General features: G+C 59.8%; 2 protein-coding genes across 2 annotated transcripts in view; both read left to right on the top strand.

Moving 5' to 3' along the window:
* The window catches only part of SHC2 (SHC adaptor protein 2), a 30236-nt gene extending 20195 nt beyond the window's left edge, over positions 1-10041 (top strand). The window contains exons 10-13 of the mRNA XM_060007217.1: positions 2408-2551; positions 4390-4700; positions 7606-7739; positions 8929-10041. Of these exons, the coding sequence (XP_059863200.1) occupies positions 2408-2551; positions 4390-4700; positions 7606-7734 (584 nt within the window). The 3' untranslated portion in view covers positions 7735-7739; positions 8929-10041. The remainder of the gene's footprint in view (positions 1-2407; positions 2552-4389; positions 4701-7605; positions 7740-8928) is intronic.
* Positions 10042-15490: 5449 nt separating this feature from the next.
* C2CD4C (C2 calcium dependent domain containing 4C) lies at positions 15491-19129 on the top strand. The gene is made up of 2 exons (XM_060006496.1): positions 15491-15592; positions 16218-19129. Exon 2 carries the CDS (start codon positions 16255-16257, stop codon positions 17515-17517), a length of 1263 nt encoding a protein of 420 aa, XP_059862479.1. The 5' UTR covers positions 15491-15592; positions 16218-16254; the 3' UTR covers positions 17518-19129.
* Positions 19130-19734: the final 605 nt, after the last annotated feature.

The raw sequence follows: 19734 nt of genomic DNA, 5'->3' as shown, positions 1-19734 counted from the left end.
GCCCCCCTTCTTTTTCACCACGGCATACTCCCTGCCACGTGAAGGGCCGTCCTCGCTCAGACATTTGGGCACTTTTCGCAGGTATTCGCCACAACAGCGTCCACCACTCAGCTCTGTTCAAGGGCCTCCGTAGAATCCGTACCTGGGACAGTGGCCGCTGTTCCATGTGATACAGGTCACACAGCTGCCCTTTCAATTTACATTCCCACCAGGTATCATGAGCTTTTAACAAAATGGTAGAGTTTTCAGCCATTTAAATGTTAACGTTATACGACATTTACAGTGACAGAGAAGGCTAAAATCCCCTTTGCCCCAGCTCCGAGGTCGTGACCTCACCCCCCTGGCACTTTTGTGTCTCCTTTCAGCCTTTATTACCAACAGGCCCCCAAAGAAGTCAGGACCCCGCGGCAGGCTGCGGACACCTTCGGTCTCTCTGGGGCTCTGGCTGTGTCCGTGTGCTCTTCTGAACGGCTGCGTGCTAGTCCCCTGTCCTTGGAGTTGCTTATTGACGTGGCCCCCTCTTGATGGGTGGCAGACCCCTTGGGCCCCCCCGTGTGTCCCTCCCACGGATGCCGAGCTGTGGATGGAGTGCACACGTCAGCCACGGGAGGGAAGCTGCCGAGTGGCTCCCCATGTGGCCGGGAAGTGTGTTTTCCCACCAGCCCTGCTGCGGCTGCCTCTTCCCTCACAGCCGTGCTGACATGTGTTGGGCTTTTTTTTTTAGATCTTCGCAAACAATCTGGGCATTTCACTGCCGAGCATCAGAACCCTACTGGCTCCCGGAGCTTGTGGTTAAAGAACACGCGTGGCATTGGGTGCCCAGCAGGTGTCCAGCCGTCATCTGGCCCTGGTCAGCTATTTCTCTGGGACATGGGCTGCTCAGGCCTGACTCCCAGGGCTCACTAGCATTTCCTACCCCTGAGCCTTTGCACATGATGTTATCACTTCTTATCATGCCTTTCCCAAGTCTCTGGCCAAGAACTCCTACCAATATGTCAATGCCCCAGCTCCAATGCCCAGAAATTTTCTCTCTTTGGACTCCTGCAGCCCAGGTTTCTTCCTTCTCACTTCACCTTGATTATAAGAGGCCGGGAGAATCTGTGCCTCCTCTGTGAAGACTGGGAAGCCTGGGCTGAGGCCCCTCGGCCCCCATCAACCACCCAGGGCGGTTTCATCTTCACCCCTACTTGTGAGGAAGCTACTCCCATTCTCTCCATTTTGCAGAGGAGGAGACTGAGGCACTGAGAGGTGACCTTACTTGCTCATGCCCACAGAGGGTGCAGCTGATGTATGAGCCCAGGTGTCTGCGAGGGTTAAGGATATAATTGGCATAAAGCAGAGATCGTGGCTGCGGGCCCTTGGGCTGCATTTGGCCACAGTGTATTATTCAAAGGCCATTATTTCCCTGCCAATGATTAAAAATGGAGACGTTTAGAAATGGATTGACACTTCTGGGGAAAAAAAAATACACATGTGTCCTTTGAATGTAGGAAAAGATGCTGAACCTTGCTCAGAATAAGAGAAATGGAAATTAAGTTCCCCCAGGATGCCATTCTCACCTACCGCGTCAGCGAAAATCCAACAGTCTGATAATACACGGTGGTGAGGCCTTGGGAACAGGGCAGAGGCAAACTGATGAGGATCCAGCAGATCTGGACCGAGGTGCTGAGGGACCCGGGGAGAAACTCCACCGAGGATACCTTTTCATGGTGTTGTGGCTTTTGAACCACGTGAATGCTTTATACATTCAAAAACAAAACTGAGGAAAGAAAAGAAAGGAAAGCCTAAAATAGAACGGAAGCAAACAAATGACCTGACCATGTATCATGTTGACAACATAATTACAGGGAGAGCAGAATTTTATTGTTATTATTTTTTGCGGTACGCGGGCCTCTCACTGTTGCGGCCTCTCCCGTTGCGGAGCACAGGCTCTGGACGCGCAGGCTCAGCGGCCATGGCTCACGGGCCCAGCCGCTCCGCGGCATGTAGGATCTTCCCGGACCGGGGCACGAGCCCGTGTCCCCTGCATCGGGAGGCGGACTCCCAACCACTGCGCCACCAGGGAAGCCCTGTTATTATGTTTTAAACGTGGAGATTTAACATAAACATTGGGGTTCCTGCCTTCCCTTGAAACTGAGAAGCTCTGGCCCCCTGGCCGCTTTCCTGCCTGGCAGATGGGCGTAGGTGTGGGGGGGGGGCTGGGGGCGCGGCTCCCCGTGACCTCCGCGTCTGCACAGTCCCTGCGCCGGGCTGGGCTTTTATGCGGTTTTTCACTCCTAACCCTGCTGTGCAAAAGGGCAGGGCTTCCCTCCTGGAGGGAGACAAGTGTGGGCGGGGCTGCCCTCCAGGGCCCTTGTCCTTGGGGTCCCCCGGCTGACTCCACCCCACTCCGGCTCCCCAACCCCAGCCCCGCCCGGGGATGGCTACGTGCAGGCAGACCCGCGGGGCCCGCGAGACTACGAGGACCACTTGTATGTCAACACGCAAGGTCTGGACGGCCCGGAGACCCTGCAGCCTGAGGACAGCCCCAAGAAGGACCTGTTCGACATGAGTAAGTGGGGGCGAGCCAGCCTGCTGGAGGAGGCCGGGCCTGAGCAGCCCGTGGCCTGATGGGAGATGCCCTGCGTCCTCCCCTTGGGACTTCTCCCCAGGTTATAGGGTTGGGGTGGGGAAGTGTGCATCCTATGGTACTTCCTCCTCGGTGGGACCCTCCAGTCTCTTGAGGGTAACCCAGCTCCCTCTCTATGGGGGAAGAGTGTGATGGGGGGCGTTCAGGCGTCTCTTCTCTGTGGGACGCCTCAGTCTGCAGGAGGCCTAGCTCCCCATCTCTGGGTCTCCCCAGTCTGATGAGGGAGTTTAAGCTCCCTCTTCATGTGACTCCATGGTCTGAGGGAGGAGGCCCAAGCCCCTTAAATGGAAATCCCAGCCTAATGGGGAGCCCCCAGTCTGAGGAGGTAGGCCTAATCCACACCTTGATAAAGTGACTAGCTGATGGTGGAGGCCATTCCTTCTTCCCTCTGGGATGCCCCAGCCTGAGGGAGGGCTCAGCCTGATGGAGGAGGTTTGGGTCCAAAATACACTCCTTTCCCACAACATCAATATTATTTATTTATGTGTTTGTTTGTTTATTTATTTTTGTCTGAGTTGGGTCTTCGTTGCTGCATGCGGGCTTTCTCTAGTTGCGGTGAGCGGGGGCTACTCTTCGTTGGGTGCGCAGGCTTTTCATTGTGGTGGCTTCTCTTGTTGCGCAGCACGGGCTCTAGGCGCGCGGGCTTCAGTAGTTGTGGCTTGCGGGCTCTAGAGCGCAGGCTCAGTAGTTGTGGCGCACGGGCTTAGTTGCTCCGTGGCATGTGGGATCTTCCCGGACCAGGGCTCAAACCCGTATTCCCTGCATTGGCAGGCGGATTCTTAATCACCGCGCCACCAGAGAAGCCCTGGAAATGTCTTCCTTCACAGTTTGCAAAGCCTCCTTCCCTCCACCGACAACTCGATTTCTTGTCATTACAGTAGTGACATGACACCTGCACCTGCTGTGGCCCTGCTGGCCCCCACAGCAATTTCAGATGGGAAAGGAGATGCTCCGGGTGTGAACTCCTTCTGAGGCAGGCTGTCCCCTTGGGTGACCAGCCAGATGGTCCAGCAACCCCAGTGGAGAAAGTGATGCTTGTTGCCAGGCGCCCATTAGAAATCCTGGGGTTGCCTCTGATTTGCCCTCCTTGGGTCATGTGCTCATCCCCCAGCCAATCACTAGGCCAGGGGTGCGAGATGAATATGCTGATTGGCCAGGGCTGGTCACATGTCCTGGGAGCGGGAGGCTGGGTCAGCTTCCCCTAGGTCGCTGGAGGAGTCAGGGAGGAGTGATCCGGAGGGACCAAAAGTGGAAGGAGGGTGGAGGCAGAGCACAGACACGCCAGGGCAGGGGTCAGGGCTGCGACTGCACTCCAGGGTGTTTGAGCTATGCGGCCACATCTCAGAGAGGGTGACTGGCTTGCACAGTGTCACAATGGTGCCTGCTGGGAGCCTCAGGAAACTTAGGAAGACCATCCGGAGCTTTTCCATTAAGAGTTTGGAAAAGAAAGGGATGCCTGCTGCCTACCACCGAGGTGGAGCCTGTAGTGGAGGCCCTGGCCAGTGCGGTCAGACGAGCTAATGAAACAAGAGGCATAAACACTGGGAAGGAAGCCAGTGTAACAGGACAAGAAAAAGAAGTAGGTGTGCACCTTGGAAAGAAAGACATGCTCGTTCTTTGCGCATGCTTAGAAAATCCAAGAGAATATACTGAGTTACTAATAGAACCAATAAAAGGTGAAGGAGCAGGTCCCCCCGGCCCAGGCCCCTCCCTCCCCCCCCCCCCCCCCCCCCCGCCTCCCGCACGGTCTTCGCCCACAGGACCCTTCGAGGATGCCCTGAGGCTGCACGAGTGCTCCGTGGCCGCGGGTCCGGCGGCAGCCCCCCTTCCCGTGGAGGACCAGTGGCCCAGCCCGCCGACCCGCCGGGCCCCCATCGCCCCCACGGAAGAGCAGCTGCGGCAGGAGCCCTGGTACCACGGCCAGATGAGCCGTCGGGCGGCGGAGAAACTGCTTCGAGTGGACGGGGACTTCCTTGTGCGGGACAGCGTCACCAACCCGGGGCAGTATGTCCTCACCGGCATGCACGCAGGGCAGCCCAAGCACCTGCTGCTCGTGGACCCCGAAGGCGTGGTAAGGTGGGCGTGGGGGCGGGGCAGGGGTGGGGAGGGGGCCGGAGGCTGCGTGGGGTGGGGTTGGGGTGGGGGGCCTGAGGCAGGTGTGGAACCGGGCTGGGCAGGGAAGGGACCTGGCCTCTCCCCTCAGCCCAAGGCCCAGGGCGCCCGCCTTTTAAGCGCCCTTTAGGTTTAATGAAGTATGTTTCAGATTACAGAGCCCTTTACTCTGTTTCCCTTTACCAGGTATTTTAGAATTACAAAGTATTTTGCAGTTTTAGAAGACTTTTAGGTTTTACGAAGGACTTCCCAGTCTATAAAGCATTTAGAGGGGTTACAAAACCTTTTCCAATCTCAAGGCCTTTTAGGACTTACAAAGTACCATATTCCATCATTTGCGAGATGCACTTTTTCCCCCCACATTCTATCATTGCTAACGCATCTTGCAAACAGTGATGTCTTTGAGCGATAAATTTGGTCGTTTCCATTTCTAACGTATCTGCGGGTTCACAAAGCACGTCTCCATTTACAAGGAGTTTCAGGGCCTGCAAGTTACGGACTTGCTTCAACCCTCTGGTACACACTTTCCTCTCATTTTGACGTCTCTAAAGTCTTGATTTTTTTTTAAACCATCAACTGCATCACTTTTTTTTTTTTTGCGGTACGCGGGCCTCTCACTGCTGTGGCCTCTCCCGTTGCGGAGCAGAGGCTCCGGACGCGCAGGCCCAGCGGCCATGGCTCACGGGCCCAGCCGCTCCGCGGCATGTGGGATCTTCCCGGACCGGGGCACGAACCCGCGTCCCCTGCATCGGCAGGCGGACTCTCAACCGCTGCGCCACCAGGGAAGCCCAACTGCATCACTTTTATCATGACTGAACTTGGAGGTTTTCTCCTCTCCTTGTGGCACGTAAATTGTGAGGCATCTTGCGGCTGCCTTGAGTCAGTGAGGTCTGGCATATTCTATAGCTCCTAAGGCATCTTAGGGTTTACAAGGCATTTTCCGATCTACAAGGCGTGCTAGGGTTTTGAAGGGTTTTCCGTTGTCCGAGGGCCTTGGGCTTTGTCCTGTGTTTCCCTGGTGAGGAGCGTGGGGTGTTAAGGGCCTTCTCGGAGTTTAGCAAGTGCTTTTACCACCCCCAGCTGAATCCTCGGCGCCGCCCCGGGGGGCTGCGTGCGCTCCGTGCCCTATACGGGGCACACGGGGGTGGCGACTGTGTGGCCTGGCCCAGGTGGGGCCACGGCTCCAGGCCTCTGTTCCGGCAGTTCCCTGAGCCACCTCCTCACTCGTGTCTGATCGCAGAGTTCACAGCTGTGACCTCAGCCTGGCGTGCCGTCAGCCCTCCCCCAGGCCTAATTCCCTCTCGGGTAAACAGATCTCCAGGATGAGAGACGCTGTAGAAGCTTCAGAACCTCCTTACATACTTGGTTAACATGCAGGTTCCCAGGTCCTGTCCCCAGTGCCTGGGAAATAGGTGGTTTGCCGTGGGCCCAGGCATGTGCATTGCCAGCCCGCTCTCCTGGTGATTTGTGCCCAGCGAGTCTGGCATCGCCCGTGAATGTCTGGCAGCTGGCGGCCAGCGGGTGTGCGTTGCGTCCAGGTCTATACGTAGGATGCTAAGATTTTCTCATTCTGAGATGCAGGTGGCTTTTAGATTTGGTGGTTCTGATTTTCAGATCCATGTCTACAAGATTCCTGGCGGGTATTCATTTCCTAGTACTGCCCTCCCAAATGATCACCAACCGGGCAGCTTGAAACCACAGAGATGTATTCTCTCCCAGCTCTGGAGGCCAGACGTCTGACACCAAGGCGTTGGCCGGGCTGGTTCCTTCTGAGGCTCTGAGCGAGGATTGGGTTCAGGCCTCCCCCTCAGCATCTCATGGTTGCCGGAAATTCTTGTTCTCTGGCTTGCGGACACATCACCCCAGTCACCGCCTCTGTCTTCTCGTGGCCCCTCCCTGTGTCTCTGTGTCCAAGCTTTTTCTCTTCTTATAAGGATGCCGGTCACTGGATTTGTGGCCTCCTGAGTAATCCAAGATGAACTCATCCTTTTTTACTCTTTTTTAAAATTAATTTTTTAATTGAGGTATAGTTGATTTACAATGCTGTATTAATTTCTGCTATACAGCAAAGTGACTCAGTTATACATACGTATATACATTCTTTCCTATATTCTTTTCCATTATGGTTTTCCCAGAATATTGAATATAGTTCCCTGTGCTCTACAGTAGGATCTTGTTATCCATTCTATGTATAATAGCTTGCATCTGCTAATCCCAAACTCCCAATCCCTCCTTCCCCCGCCCCGCTCCCCCTTGGCAACCACAAACCTGTTCTCTATGTCTATGAGTCTGTTTTTGTTTTGTAAATAAGTTCATTTGCATCATATTTTAGATTCCGCACAGAAGTGCCATCATATGATATTTGTCTTTCTCTTTCTGAGTTACTCCACTTAGTGTGATAATCTCTAGGTCCATTCACGTTGCCGCAAATGGCGTTATTTCGTTCTATTTTATGGCCGAGTAGCATTCCGTTGTGCCTGTGGACCACATCTTCCTTATCCATCAAGGTGAACTCCTGTTAATCACATCTGCAAAGAGGCCTTTTCCAAACAACAGCCCATTCACAGGTTTCAGGGGTTAAGATGTAGACATATACTTGGGGTGGGGGCACCATTCAACCCGCTACAGGAAGCGTGGCCCCAGCGTGCCGGTGCTTTTGGAGCCTGTGTCCACACGTAGTTCTGGAATTCTGAGGCTGATTCTGTGGTTGAAGTCTCTGACCCAGCGGTTCTCAGCCTTGAGCGCGAGCTATCGGAGGGCTCGTGAAGACGCAGCTCCCCGTCAGCAGGTCTGGGGCTGGCCCGAGAGTCTGCCCCTCCGACAAGCTCCTGGTGGTGGTGATGCTGAGGCCTCTGGCCCCACAGGTGCGGACGAAGGACGTGCTCTTCGAGAGCATCAGCCACCTGATCGACTACCACCTGCAGAACGGGCAGCCCATCGTGGCCGCCGAGAGCGAGCTGCACCTGCGTGGTGTCGTCAGGCGGGAACCCTGAGCCAGGTGCGTCCGGCCCCGTGGGCTCCCAGCCCCCATTTGCCAGATTTTTCTCATCTTAAACACTAAGATGCACACGCCACATAATTCACCCACAACTCAGTGGCTTTCTGAGTTGTGCCACCTTCCCCCATCTAATTCCAGAACATTCCATCACCCCCAAAGGAAACCTGTCCCCATCAGCAGTCACGCTCGGAGTTGTTTAGGGTAACTCTGTGTTTAACTGGGGGTAAAAAGCCCCCAGAGGAGGTGGGTCTGGCGGGGTTGGAGTGTGAGGCGAGGTGGGTGGGTGAGAAGGTCCACCTGCGCCTGTCACTTCTGGAACCTCGGGAAGTCTTGAGTGGGTGAGGGACAGGCAGGTCTTGGTGATTCCAGGGCCTCTCTGGTTGAGGGGGGGGGCTAATGTGAGGTGGGGGCCTGGCTAGGCAGGGGAGGATGCGGCCGAGCTGGGGCGCAGAGGGGTCTGGGTGGCAGCCACAGTCTTTGGGGAGCAGACAGAGGCAGGACCCGGGGATGCAGGGAAGCTGGGAGCCGGGGGCTCAGCTCGCAGAGGGAAGGGGTTGGTGGAATTTCCCCAAAGGCTGAGAGGCGCTTGTGGGCCAGGTTGGGCTGCTCTCCGGTCCCCATGACAACAGTCTCTTTCTGCCTCCTTCCCCACTCAGCGCTGGCCTGCTCCCTGCCCCCAGCCAGGCCTCGGCCACCACCGCAGGCAGAGACAGGATTCCCAATCTGGGGCAGGGCTCCAGGGATGGGGGTGGCCTGTGGAACACCTGAAACGATCTGCGGCACCGTGGGGCCGTGTGTGTGCACGTGCCGGGGTCTGACCTGCTTCCCTTCTACTCCCTGAGTTGTTTGTGACCCGAGAAGCAACACCGATGGCAGTAATCATAGGTGCTAACGCAGCAGCTGTTGCGTCCAGGCCCTGAGCTCATCCCTTCTCCACATCTTCACTGACTCCCAGGCACCGCTGACAAAGGCACTGTTAATAGCGTTCTCAGCAGCACAGAGAGGTTAAGGGACTGCCCTAGGTCACACAGCAAGACCACGGAGGAGCTGGGACTCGAACCCTGGCCCTCAGCCTGAGGCTTGACGCTGGCTCACTTTGCTGCCTTGTAACTGAGGTCTCTGGCACCTGAAGCCGGGTCTCCGGTTGCTGTCTCTGCTGAGCCTTGACCTCTCCTTCTTTCTCCCCCAGGTTGTGGCTCTCAGCCTGTGGCTCCTGTCCCCGCTCCCCCCGGATGGCCCTGTGGTGGCCTTAGGGGCCCTCAGCCTTTCTCTGGACCCTGGTCGGGCCGGAATCGCCGCTGTCTCTCCTTCCTCCGCGTGGGTCTCTGGAATCTTCCTTCTCCAGCTGGCCCTGGGCTGGGCTGGGTCAAGCCCGCCTGGAGACGGAGCCCACGACCCCTTTCTCCCACCGAGCCCTCTGCCTGCCGCCAGCCTTCACCTGGAGTGAGGGCACACATACCAAAGACAGAGCCTTTTCTCGCCTTTAAAGAAAGTATATCAGAAAGCAGCCCTCTATCTCGGAGCCCTGGCCCAGGTTCCTGATGGGGCAAGGAGGCACCGTTTCCTTTCCCGGCTGGACGTCAGCTCGCCTCCCTGGAACCAGCAGGTCCCCAGTTCCCTGGCATGGAGATGGGTTCCTGTCCTGGCCGGGCTCAGATTTTCCACCTGAAAAATTAGTGCACAGTTGTCTTTTGGGGGGAGAATCGAGGTGCTTTGGGCCCTCAGGCCAGGGCAAATGCTGATGTGGAAGTGGGGGGCAGCCTTGGGATGATGGGGGGTATCCAGGCAACCCCAAGACAACTGACCCGGGTGGGGCTGGTTGTGAGGCCCCCGCCCTCCCAGCTGTCAACCTGCACTGGACACTTGGACTCTGTTTGTAATTAAACCTGGGAATGACCACGGGGCGCGTGAGCCGTCCTGCGCCTTACAAGGCCCTCTCGGGTTGGGGGTCTGGGTTCAGTGTCCTGGGCGGGGGGAAGCCAAGGCAGCACCGGATTTGGCCTCCCCGGGGCTGGAGGAAGAGGGAGCCAGGCCCTGGCTGTGCCCCTGTCTGGGGTGGGGGGGTGGCGAATCCCCTGACATTTCCCAGAACCTCAATCTTATCCTGAGACAAAGCACACTCCAGCTCCTCTGTCAAACATACCCCCAGCTTCTCTTTGGAAACACTCTATCTCCCAAATGCCAGAAACTTCTTCTGTCCTTCGAGATACCCCCAGATATCTGGCAAAAAGCTCTTTGTTTTCGTCTCCAAATAGCTCCTAACTTGTCCTGAAAGATGGCCTGACTTCTTGGTCTCCCAACGTCTCTCGTCCTCATTTTCCTGAGAAGACCCCAGTTCTCTCTCAGGCCCCTTTATCGACCTCAAAGCCCCTACTTCTCCCGCGTGCCCAGCTCCCCGCTCTGGCACCCGACTCTCTTCTCCTGACCTTCCCTCACGTGATTTCTACTTCCCAGGGAGACCCCCATCTCTCCCCAGGACCCTCCTTCAACTCCTCCCACAAACATGGAGGCATCCCTCCCAAGGAGGCACCCCAAGCCTCACCACATCCCTGCCAGGCTGGGCCACACCCCTACCCAGGGTCTGGCTCTGGGGAGGGGCTGTGCTTTCTCTGCTGTCAGCAGGCTGTCCCAGGCTGTGGGGGGACCTGGTAAGGGTGTGGGCAGTGAAAGCCACTCTGGTCTGCCTGTAACTAGGGGGGAAGCCATCAAAAGGCAGAGCCAGAAGGGGACTCTGATGCCATGTCTCTTACTTCAGAGATCTGGAGACAGAGCCACCAATCCATCCATCCATCCACCCACCCACCCATTCATCCATCCACCCATCCATCCATCCATCCACTCACCTACCCACCCACCCATCCACCCATCCATCCACCCATCCATCCATGCACCCATCCATCCATCCATCCACTCACCTACCCACCCACCCATCCATCTACCCATCCCTCCATCCATCCATCCACCCATCCATCCATCCACCCACCCACCCATTCATCCATCCACCCATCCACCCACCCATCCATCCACCCACCCATCCCTCCATCCATCCACCCAACCATCCATCCACCCAACCATCCCTCCATCCATCCATCCACCCATCCATCCACCCATCCACCCATCCATCCACCCACCCACCCATTCATCCATCCACCCATCCATCCATCCATCCATCCATCCACCCATCTATCCATCCATCCACTCACCTACCCACCCACCCATCCATCCACCCATCCATCCACCCATCCATCCATCCACCCATCCATCCATCCATCCACTCACCTACCCACCCACCCATCCATCTACCCATCCCTCCATCCATCTATCCACCCATCCATCCATCCACCCACCCACCCATTCATCCATCCACCCATCCACCCACCCATCCATCCACCCACCCATCCCTCCATCCATCCACCCAACCATCCATCCACCCAACCATCCCTCCATCCATCCATCCACCCATCCATCCACCCACCCACCCATCCATCCACCCACCCACCCACTCATCCATCCACCCACCCACCCACCCACCCATCCATCCACCCACCCACCCACCCATTCATCCATCCACCCACCCATCCATCCATCCATCCACTCACCTACCCACCCACCCATCCACCCACCCACCCACCCATCCACCCACCCATCCATCCATCCATCCACTCACCTACCCACCCACCCATCCACCCACCCATCCATCCACCCATCCATCCATCCACCCATCCATCCATCCATCCACTCACCTACCCACCCACCCATCCACCCACCCATCCATCCATCCATCCACTCACCTACCCACCCACCCATCCACCCACCCATCCATCCACCCACTCATCCACCCACCCATTCATCCACCCATCCATCCACCCACCCATCCATCCACCCATCCATCCATCCACCCATCCATCCATCCATCCACTCACCTACCCACCCACCCATCCCTCTACCCATCCATCCATCCACTCACCCACCCATCCATCTGTCCATCCATCGTTCATCAGTCTACCCACCTATCCATCACACATCCATCCATCTAACTACCCATTCACCATTCATTTGTCCATCCATCCACACCCCCATCCTAATATCCTTTAATCTGCCTTCATGACCTCCTCTTGTCCACCTGCCTGGACCCCTGGTGGGTAATGGGGATGCAACGGGTGACCAAGACAGACCCGCTCTTGTGGAGTTTGTCAAATGACATTAATTAGCAGGTCACTGCTAAGTGTCTGATGACAACCGTGGGAAGGGAAGTGCCCTGGAGCTTAGGGGCCCCAGGAAATCCAGGAGGATGAGCAGGGAGGCCCCGAGAGAGGAGGAGAGAGATCTGGGCGGAAGGGATGGTGTGTGCAAAGGCCCTGGGTGTGTGGAACACAACTTCTTCAGGAGACAGAAGGATGGCCAGAGCAGCTGGAAGGGAGATCAGAGGGGCGGTGGAGTGAGGGGCACAGCTGGGCAAAGCTTGGTGCCAGAGAGAGCCGCTTGGGGCCTTTTAAGCACAGAGGTGATAAGATTCCCAAGTGGGAATTAAGCTGTGGGGGACAGGATGGGACTGGGAGGTGGCGGGCAGAAAGGACCGGGCGGGGGGGTGGGGGGGACTGTCAGATTCTGGAGGTTTGTAGGCCATTCATTCCTAGCTCTGGGTCCTCCGAGGCCCAGGTTCCCCTTCAAAGACTCCATCTAGCACCCCACCCCGGGCATGTGCTAAGAACTGCACAGACTTGGAATCCTGAACTTCTCCCCACTTTACAGATGAGGAAATAGAGGCTCTGAGGAATGAGGTCACTGCCAAGGCCACACCACTGGGAGGGGGCAGAGCCTGGATTCCAACCCCATCACCTCCCTATCCTGCTCCCTGAGTCGGGAAAGCCAGGCCTGGGGTGCCCCATGGTGACGGGGGCTGGGAACCTGGGCCCCGCACAGCTAGCTCCTGCCCCATTCTACCTTCAGTTATTCAGTCAACAAACGCTGCTTGCCCCAGCTTTGCCCTCAGGGAGACTTGGGGAGGGAGGCAGTAGAGACGGGGGTTCAAACGCCACCGTGCCGCCTTGGCCAGTAGCTCCCCTTCTCTGAACTGGGTGCCCTGTGGCTTGGGCCTCCCTTGCGCCTCAGCGTCCTGCTCTGTAAACTGGGGATGATGGCCCTCCCCCGACGCGGGCTACCCTGTGCCTTGTTGGGCCCAGGACCCTCCTGGGAGCTTGCAGACAGGCCTGCGCCCCCTTTTCCAGGGAAGGAGGCGGAGCTCAGAGGGGAGGCCACTGCTTGGAGTCAAATGGGCACCAGGTGGCCCCTCTGGACTGGAGCTCAGATCTCTTGCAAGCCACCTCCTGGTGCTTCCTCCCAGCCACCCTTAGGTCTGCCACATCCCCCTCCCCATTCAGTGGGTCCCTCCACCCAGCATGAGGTGGAGGGGCCCTCTCTCCAGCTTGAGCCTGCAGCCTCTTCCAAGAAGGCTGCTGCTGAGGGGGGGAGTCCTGGGGGCGCTGCCATGCCCGTCAGCCGAGGGCTCTGTGGACCCGGAGAGGTTCCTGTTTACAGAAAGGGACATGGAGCTGGGCTCGGAGCTGAGCTGACCAGCTGTGAGGGCGCCTCCCAGGGTGGGGTCCCTGGCCCCACAGGGCAGGCCTTCGGGACCTTCCCCAGGTGCCTTCCCGCACCCCCCTGCCGTGCCTCAGTTTCCCCAAATGTGATGGGGTGGGGATAGGAGTGGGGCTTCCGGCTGAGCTGGACCGTGGTGGGGTCGGGTCCTGGGGCTCCTCCCCCACTGAGTCCCCTTCTTCACCGGTAGCAGCATCCGTGGAACCCACACTTAACTCACACGTTTCTGGTCCCCGTACTAAGCGTTTTGCAAATAGTACCTCACCCTGTGGAATCTTCACTCTGACGCTGCAATTCAGGGGCAGGTGTTATGCCCATGGACTGCTGAGAACACAGAGGCACAGAGAGATTTGGGCACTTGCCAGAAGTCACACAGCAGGAATAGTTGGCACCAGGATTTGAACCCAGATACAAGGCTCCGGACTAGCGTCCTGAGCTACTCAGCGCAGAGACCGGCACAGAATAAACTCACTGCCCTCCTCCCCCAACCCAGCTGGGAGGAAGACCCCGCTCCCAGCGAGGCGAGGGTGTGTGGGGAGCGAAGCCCCAGTACCCAGGCCGGCCTGTCATCAGGACGCCTGAGCCGGTCACCTCGCCATCCTGGGCGGTGGCTCGAGGCCCCTGCGGGGAAGAGCATTGTTCTAGGGTCACCCTTCCTACTGTGGCACTCCGGGCCCAGCAGGGGTGACTGACATCAACCGAGTAATTGCTCGAGGGTATTTTTCATGAGAGCTGAAGTTAAGGTTTCGTGGGCTCTGTTGGGCTGTGATGCGGGGCAGGCAGGGCAGGCTTCCTGGAGGTGGCAGTGAAGTGATGCATTCATTGGTATCTGCCTCCTTTGTCAGACTGTGTGGCCACGCCAGTGTTGCCTCCAGAACAAAGGGGGGCTCAATGTTTCCTGGGTGAGCAAAGTTGAGACAGGCCTCTTGAGAGAGCCTCACTTTCCCCATCTGGACAATGGGACGCTAAGCCCCACCTCACTCCAAGGTCAAGTGGAAGTGTTGGAGGGGCCTCTGTCCAGCTCCAGCTCAGTCTGCCCCCACCCGTCCCCCCTTCTGCTGTTGAACCAACCGTCACTCCAGACCAGCCCCCATCCCAGCTCCAGCCACGACGATGCTCGGGGACATTTCTGGAAGAGAGGAGTCTCCTGGAATATGATAATTAAATAAGGTCTAGGCTTCCCCTGCTCTGCATCAGTCCTGGCAATACATTATCTTGCTGGACTTGGGACTGGTCACTCGGCCTTGGATTCCAGGAGAGGAAACTGAGGCTGGGAGGGAGGAAGGAGTGAGGACGAGGGGGGTTGGGGCCAGCAGATCACAAGGGTGGAGGGTGGAATCCCAAGACACGCTGTGGTCTCAGAGCTGCCAGGCCTGAGTCTCCTGGTCTCACCCTTGCTGGTTTAGCCATCTGTGAACTGAAGGGGGGGACTCTCTCCTTTCTCCCCGAATCACATTTGTCATGGGAGCCACCAAACCTACGGTTAGTATTTACCTGTGAATTTCTGTATTGGCGTCCTTCCGACCAGGACACATCACAAAGCCGGCAGCTGCATGCCAGCCACAGCCATGTTCCCAGCGTCCAGTAGGTGCTCGATAAACATCTCTCCCATGAAGGAGCAGCGCCCTGGCCGGCTTCTCGGGTGTCTGCACTGAGCCGCGTCTCAGCGGCTAGCTCCTTGTTTCTGGAAAGAAACCTTCACCTTCCTCATGTGCAAACTGGAGACAGCCATAGGACGTACCCGCCGGTTTTTGTGGAATGAGTTGGGGGGAGGGCGCTGAGAGCCTGGAACTGAGAAAGCGCTCAGTAATAAATTGAGCTGCCGTTATTATTATTGCTGTTCTTTTACTCGTCAGCGTAAGTCGGGAAGTGGCCCTCAGAGGAACTGAGGCAGGGGCCCGGGGTTTCGAGGGGCGTCAGCAAACCGCCACCACCTGCCTCCTTCCCCCCACCCCTTCAGTCCCCGAGTCCCCGCGAGGCTCCTCGGTTCTGCCCGCTGGGGGCTGCGCAGACCGCCCGCCCGGTCCCCGGGGCAAGCGAGGCGGGGGCGGGAGGGCGGCCGTACTAGGAGGAATACGGCGGCGCGGCGGCCAGCTGGGCGGTTTCCCGCCGCCGCCGCCGCTGGTGAATGAGTCCGACTGCGCTGCCGCTGCCGCCCGACCGAGGCTGCGCCCGCGTCCCCGCGCCCCCAGCCTTTGCGCCGAGACCCCGGCGTGTCCGCGGACCAGCCAGCCTCGCCCACCGTCCCCGGGCAGGTGAGTTCGGGGCCCCGCCACGCTCCGCGGGGGCTGCTAGGACCCCACCCCCACCCCCAGCCGAGTCCCGCGGGGCGGGGTGGGGGAGAGGAGGGGAGGGGTCGGTTCGCCGCGCCGCCAGCCCGCAGACTCACCTCCTCTCCCTTCCCTCACCCCGGATGCCTGGACCCTCGGCCCGGGAGAAGCCACAGGTGGGTGGGAGCTTGGGGGAGGGGGCGGAGCTGGGACACCCCAGGGTCCACCGTACGCCCTGGGGTGTCCTCCCCCTGGACTGAGCGCGGACCCCTTTAGAAAGCGCTTTGAGATCCTCAGAACGGGGGTGGGGGCGAGAGTGGAGCCGCAGTCCCCTGGGAGCTTCCCGAGAGTCAGCGCCGCCCCCACCTCCCGGGCCGGGCTTCGGCACTTGGAAGTTAAGCGCGATTCCTCTGGGGAGGGGAGGGGAGGGGAGGGGAGGGGAGGGGAGGGGAGGGGAGGGGCGAGCCCACCCCGCCAATGTCCTGGGCCTCAGCGCCTTCTGACCCCGCTGGCCCCCTGCAGGGCTCCCCCCAACGGGTTCCGGGAGCCCCTCTTCCAGCCCCCGCGTGCAGGGGGGCCTGCAGCTCCCGACCCCCGCTTCTCTTCCCAGGCTCCGCAGATCCCTCCAGGCTCCTGCCTCCGCCCCGATGAAGAAAACCAACATGTGGTTCTTGGAGCGGCTTCGTGGGTCAGGGGAGAATGGAGCTACGGGGGGCGAGGGTGGGGACAGGGCCGCCAAGGGGCCCCTGTACAGCAACGTGCTCACGCCCGACAAGATCCCGGACTTCTTCATCCCCCCGAAGCTGCCCGCCGGCCCCACGGAGCCGGAGGCTCAGGCTGAGCTGGGGCCCTCGACCTCGGAGCAGAACCTGGCCTCTGCCGCGCCCCGCCGCGGCCCCCGGAGCCCCCGGCTGCCTGCCAAGCTGGCCGCCGAGAGCAAGAGCCTGCTGAAGGCGGCCACCAGGCATGTGATCCAGATCGAGAGCGCAGAGGACTGGACCGCCGAGGAGGCCGCCACCAACGCCGACCCCCAGGCCCAGGGGGCCATGTCGCTGCCCTCGGTGCCCAAGGCCCAGACGTCCTATGGCTTCGCCACGCTGGCCGAGAGCCCCCACACACGGCGCAAGGAGTCTCTGTTCCATAGCGAGCACGGGGCTCTGGCCCAGGTGGGCTCCCCGGGCACCCGGCGCCGTCGGGGGGGCGTCAAGGCCAACGGGGGCGATGGGGCGCCCAGGGAGGCCGGCGGTGCCCTCATGAGCCCCGGCCGCTGCGTCAGTGGCGGGGAGAGCGACACGGGGTCCTCGGCCGAGTCCTCGCCGTTCGGGTCCCCCCTGCTCTCGCGCTCCGTGTCGCTGCTCAAAGGGTTCGCCCAGGACAGCCAGGCCAAGGTGAGCCAGCTGAAGCACTCGGTGGGCCGCCACGGCTCCCCGTCGGCCGACGACAGCACGCCGGACACCAGCCCTGGGGCCCGGCGCCGCCTGGCCCGCAGGGCCACCCCGGAGCCCGGCCCCGAGCCCGGCGCGGCGCCCCGCGCGGAGCACGCTGTGCGCATAGGCCCGCGGGGCAGCGTGCGGCTGCTGGCGGAGTATGAGGCGGCCCAGGCCCGCCTGCGCGTGCGCCTGCTGGCGGCCGAGGGCCTCTACGACCGGCTCTGCGACGCCCGCAGCATCAACTGCTGTGTGGGCCTGTGCTTGGTGCCCGGCAAGCTGCAGAAGCAGCGCAGCACCATCGTCAAGAACAGCCGCCACCCCGTCTTCAACGAGGACTTCTTCTTCGACGGCCTGGGGCCGGCCAGCGTGCGGAAGCTGGCGCTCAGGATCAAGGTGGTGAACAAGGGCAGCAGCCTCAAGCGGGACACCCTGCTCGGGGAGAAGGAGCTGCCCCTGACCTCTCTGCTTCCCTTCTTGTAAAGGCCCCCACGCCCCCTCCCGCCGGCAGAGGAGACCCCGCCCCCACCCGGATCCGGCAGGGGAGGTGGTTTCCATTCAGGCTGCCCGGCCCTGATGCTGCAGCCCATGTTGGGGGTGTCCTGGGTCATGCTGTTTTCCAGAGGAGAAGGGAGGGGGCTGCCGGGGAAAAGAAGGGGTCAGCTTGCAGGGCTGAGGGTCCCCCTGTGCCCCAAGTTCCATGCCCCTGCCTCGCCCCTTCCCGAGTTCTGGAACCTGGGCCAGGAGGCAGCTAAGGCCGATCACAGACCCAGAGGCCGCCGGTCCTGAGGCCCAGTCGTATCTTCTCCTCTGCTGCATGAGTGTCCTCCTGCCACCGGCCCGCCAGACCCTGCCCCCCGCCCCCCCAGAGATCAGGGCCAGGCCCAAGTTCTGCCCACGGTGCCCCTCGGGGCTGTGGGAGAATTCCCTCCTGGGCTGGGCTGGCTCTGGGCAGTCCTCGGTCCTCCCAGGCTCTGGAGGCGAGAGCCACGTCTGAGAGCCACTGCCTGGCAGAGACAGGCAGCCGTGGAGGAAGTCCCAGCAGATGAAAACGGGGGCAATTGCTCCCCTCCAGCCCCTCGAGCGAGACAGCCCTCCTGTCAGCTGTTTTCCTCCATCGCCTTCTCTACTCGGGACCCTGTGGCCCTGCTGGACGTTGGGAACTTCCCTCCCCTGGAGGGGTTGCTCAGAACGTGCTCAGAGAGCAGCGCCAGCCCGGGGGCCCCGTTCCTCCCTGGCCCCTGCCCCCTCCGGTGCATTACCCAGGAAGTGATGCCCAGTGACTGATGGCCTTGATGTTTACTCCACTCGTGTACATAGGTTTTGGTTAGGGTGGGTGGGACAAAGGGGAGGCTGGGGAGACCCTGGTTGTGGTTTTTCGTGCTGCTAAAACAGCTGCATGGGTTTAATTGTGTCAGTTTGTGGGTCCTTTAATGATTTCTGTGGAGGTTTCCTGCTCACCGAAACAGAAACGATACAGTTTGAAGCAGGGGCCAGGCAAGGCCAGCTCTGCCCCTTCACCTCTCCTGGGCTGCCTGCTGGGCGAGGATGGACCCGGCCAGTCTGTGGGGATCCTGGGGTGCCCCTCCCAGTCCAAACGTCGTCCCTCCTGGCTCTGGGTCTCCAGATCACCCTGGGGGAGGGATGAAGGAGCGTGTTTCCCTCCAGCGCCCCGGGGGCCGGGGGGAGGAGCACGTGTTCCCTTCTGCACATGTGGTGAGACATACCTGTGCACCCTTGAGGCCGAGAACGAAAGCCCTTGGCACTAGGGTCCCTTGCTGTGCCCCCTCCGGCCTCTGTGCTGGGCCTGCTCCCTTAGGCCCTCTGCTCCGGGGGACCACCGGGCCAGGCCTGTGGGTGGAGGGGGCAGACAGCCCTGCATGGAGTGAGATGCTCGGACTTTCAGCCCCCTTCTCTGACCCTGACCGCTCACATCCCCGGCTTTCCTTCTTGGGGCCCCCGTTTTATAGGCCCCTGCACTGTTTGACATCTGTGTTTGAAACTGACTGTGGGTATATCTTTAAGACAACCTCGCCCAAGTGTTTGTTTATAACTGCTGTTTTTAGTGCAATAAAGGTGTTCCAGGGATGCGGGGGGCGGAGATCTGCTGGCTTTGCTGTTTAATAACAAGAGAAGAGTTTTGTCTTGAATTCCAGGGAGGGTGGCGGGAGCCTTCAGGATGAGTGAAGCCCTCCCCACCCAGCCTTTTCGAGCCTCTGGGCCTCTCCTGCTTGGGGTGGAGGCAAGGAAGCGAGACTGCAGCAGGGCAGGGACCCCCAGGCCCTGTTAGAAGGACATGAGACGTTCATCCCGCAGGTGTGCGTGAGAGCGCTGCTCTCGCCCCGCCAGGGCCGCGAGCATCCCACCTCATAGGTGTGGAGACCCCGCCTTTCAGTCACCCTCCCGGGGCAGCCTGGCCCAGAGCCGGGATGTGAATCCGCACCCTCACCGAAGCCACCGGGGAGAGCCATGCCAGGATCGGCCCCTTCCGCGCTCTGACCTTCTGGGGACAGAGACTGGACGTGCAGGGCCGTCGTCGACGGGGACCCCCTCAGATGCCCCTCGCTCCCGTCTGGTCTGCCCCAGCCCCTGCAGTCAGACAGGAGGGCAGCCCCCACCCTTGTCACACACCCTGGAGATCCCCTGCCAGGGGCGGTGGGTTGGGGGCGTGGGAGCCGGCTCTGGGCCATTCACATCTGT

The sequence above is a fragment of the Delphinus delphis genome, chromosome 3 (genome assembly GCF_949987515.2).
Source record: "Delphinus delphis chromosome 3, mDelDel1.2, whole genome shotgun sequence".
NCBI classification, from domain to species: Eukaryota; Metazoa; Chordata; class Mammalia; order Artiodactyla; family Delphinidae; genus Delphinus; species Delphinus delphis.
The sequence above is the reverse complement of the archived record's forward strand: the minus strand, read 5'-3'. Positions and strand labels throughout refer to the sequence as shown.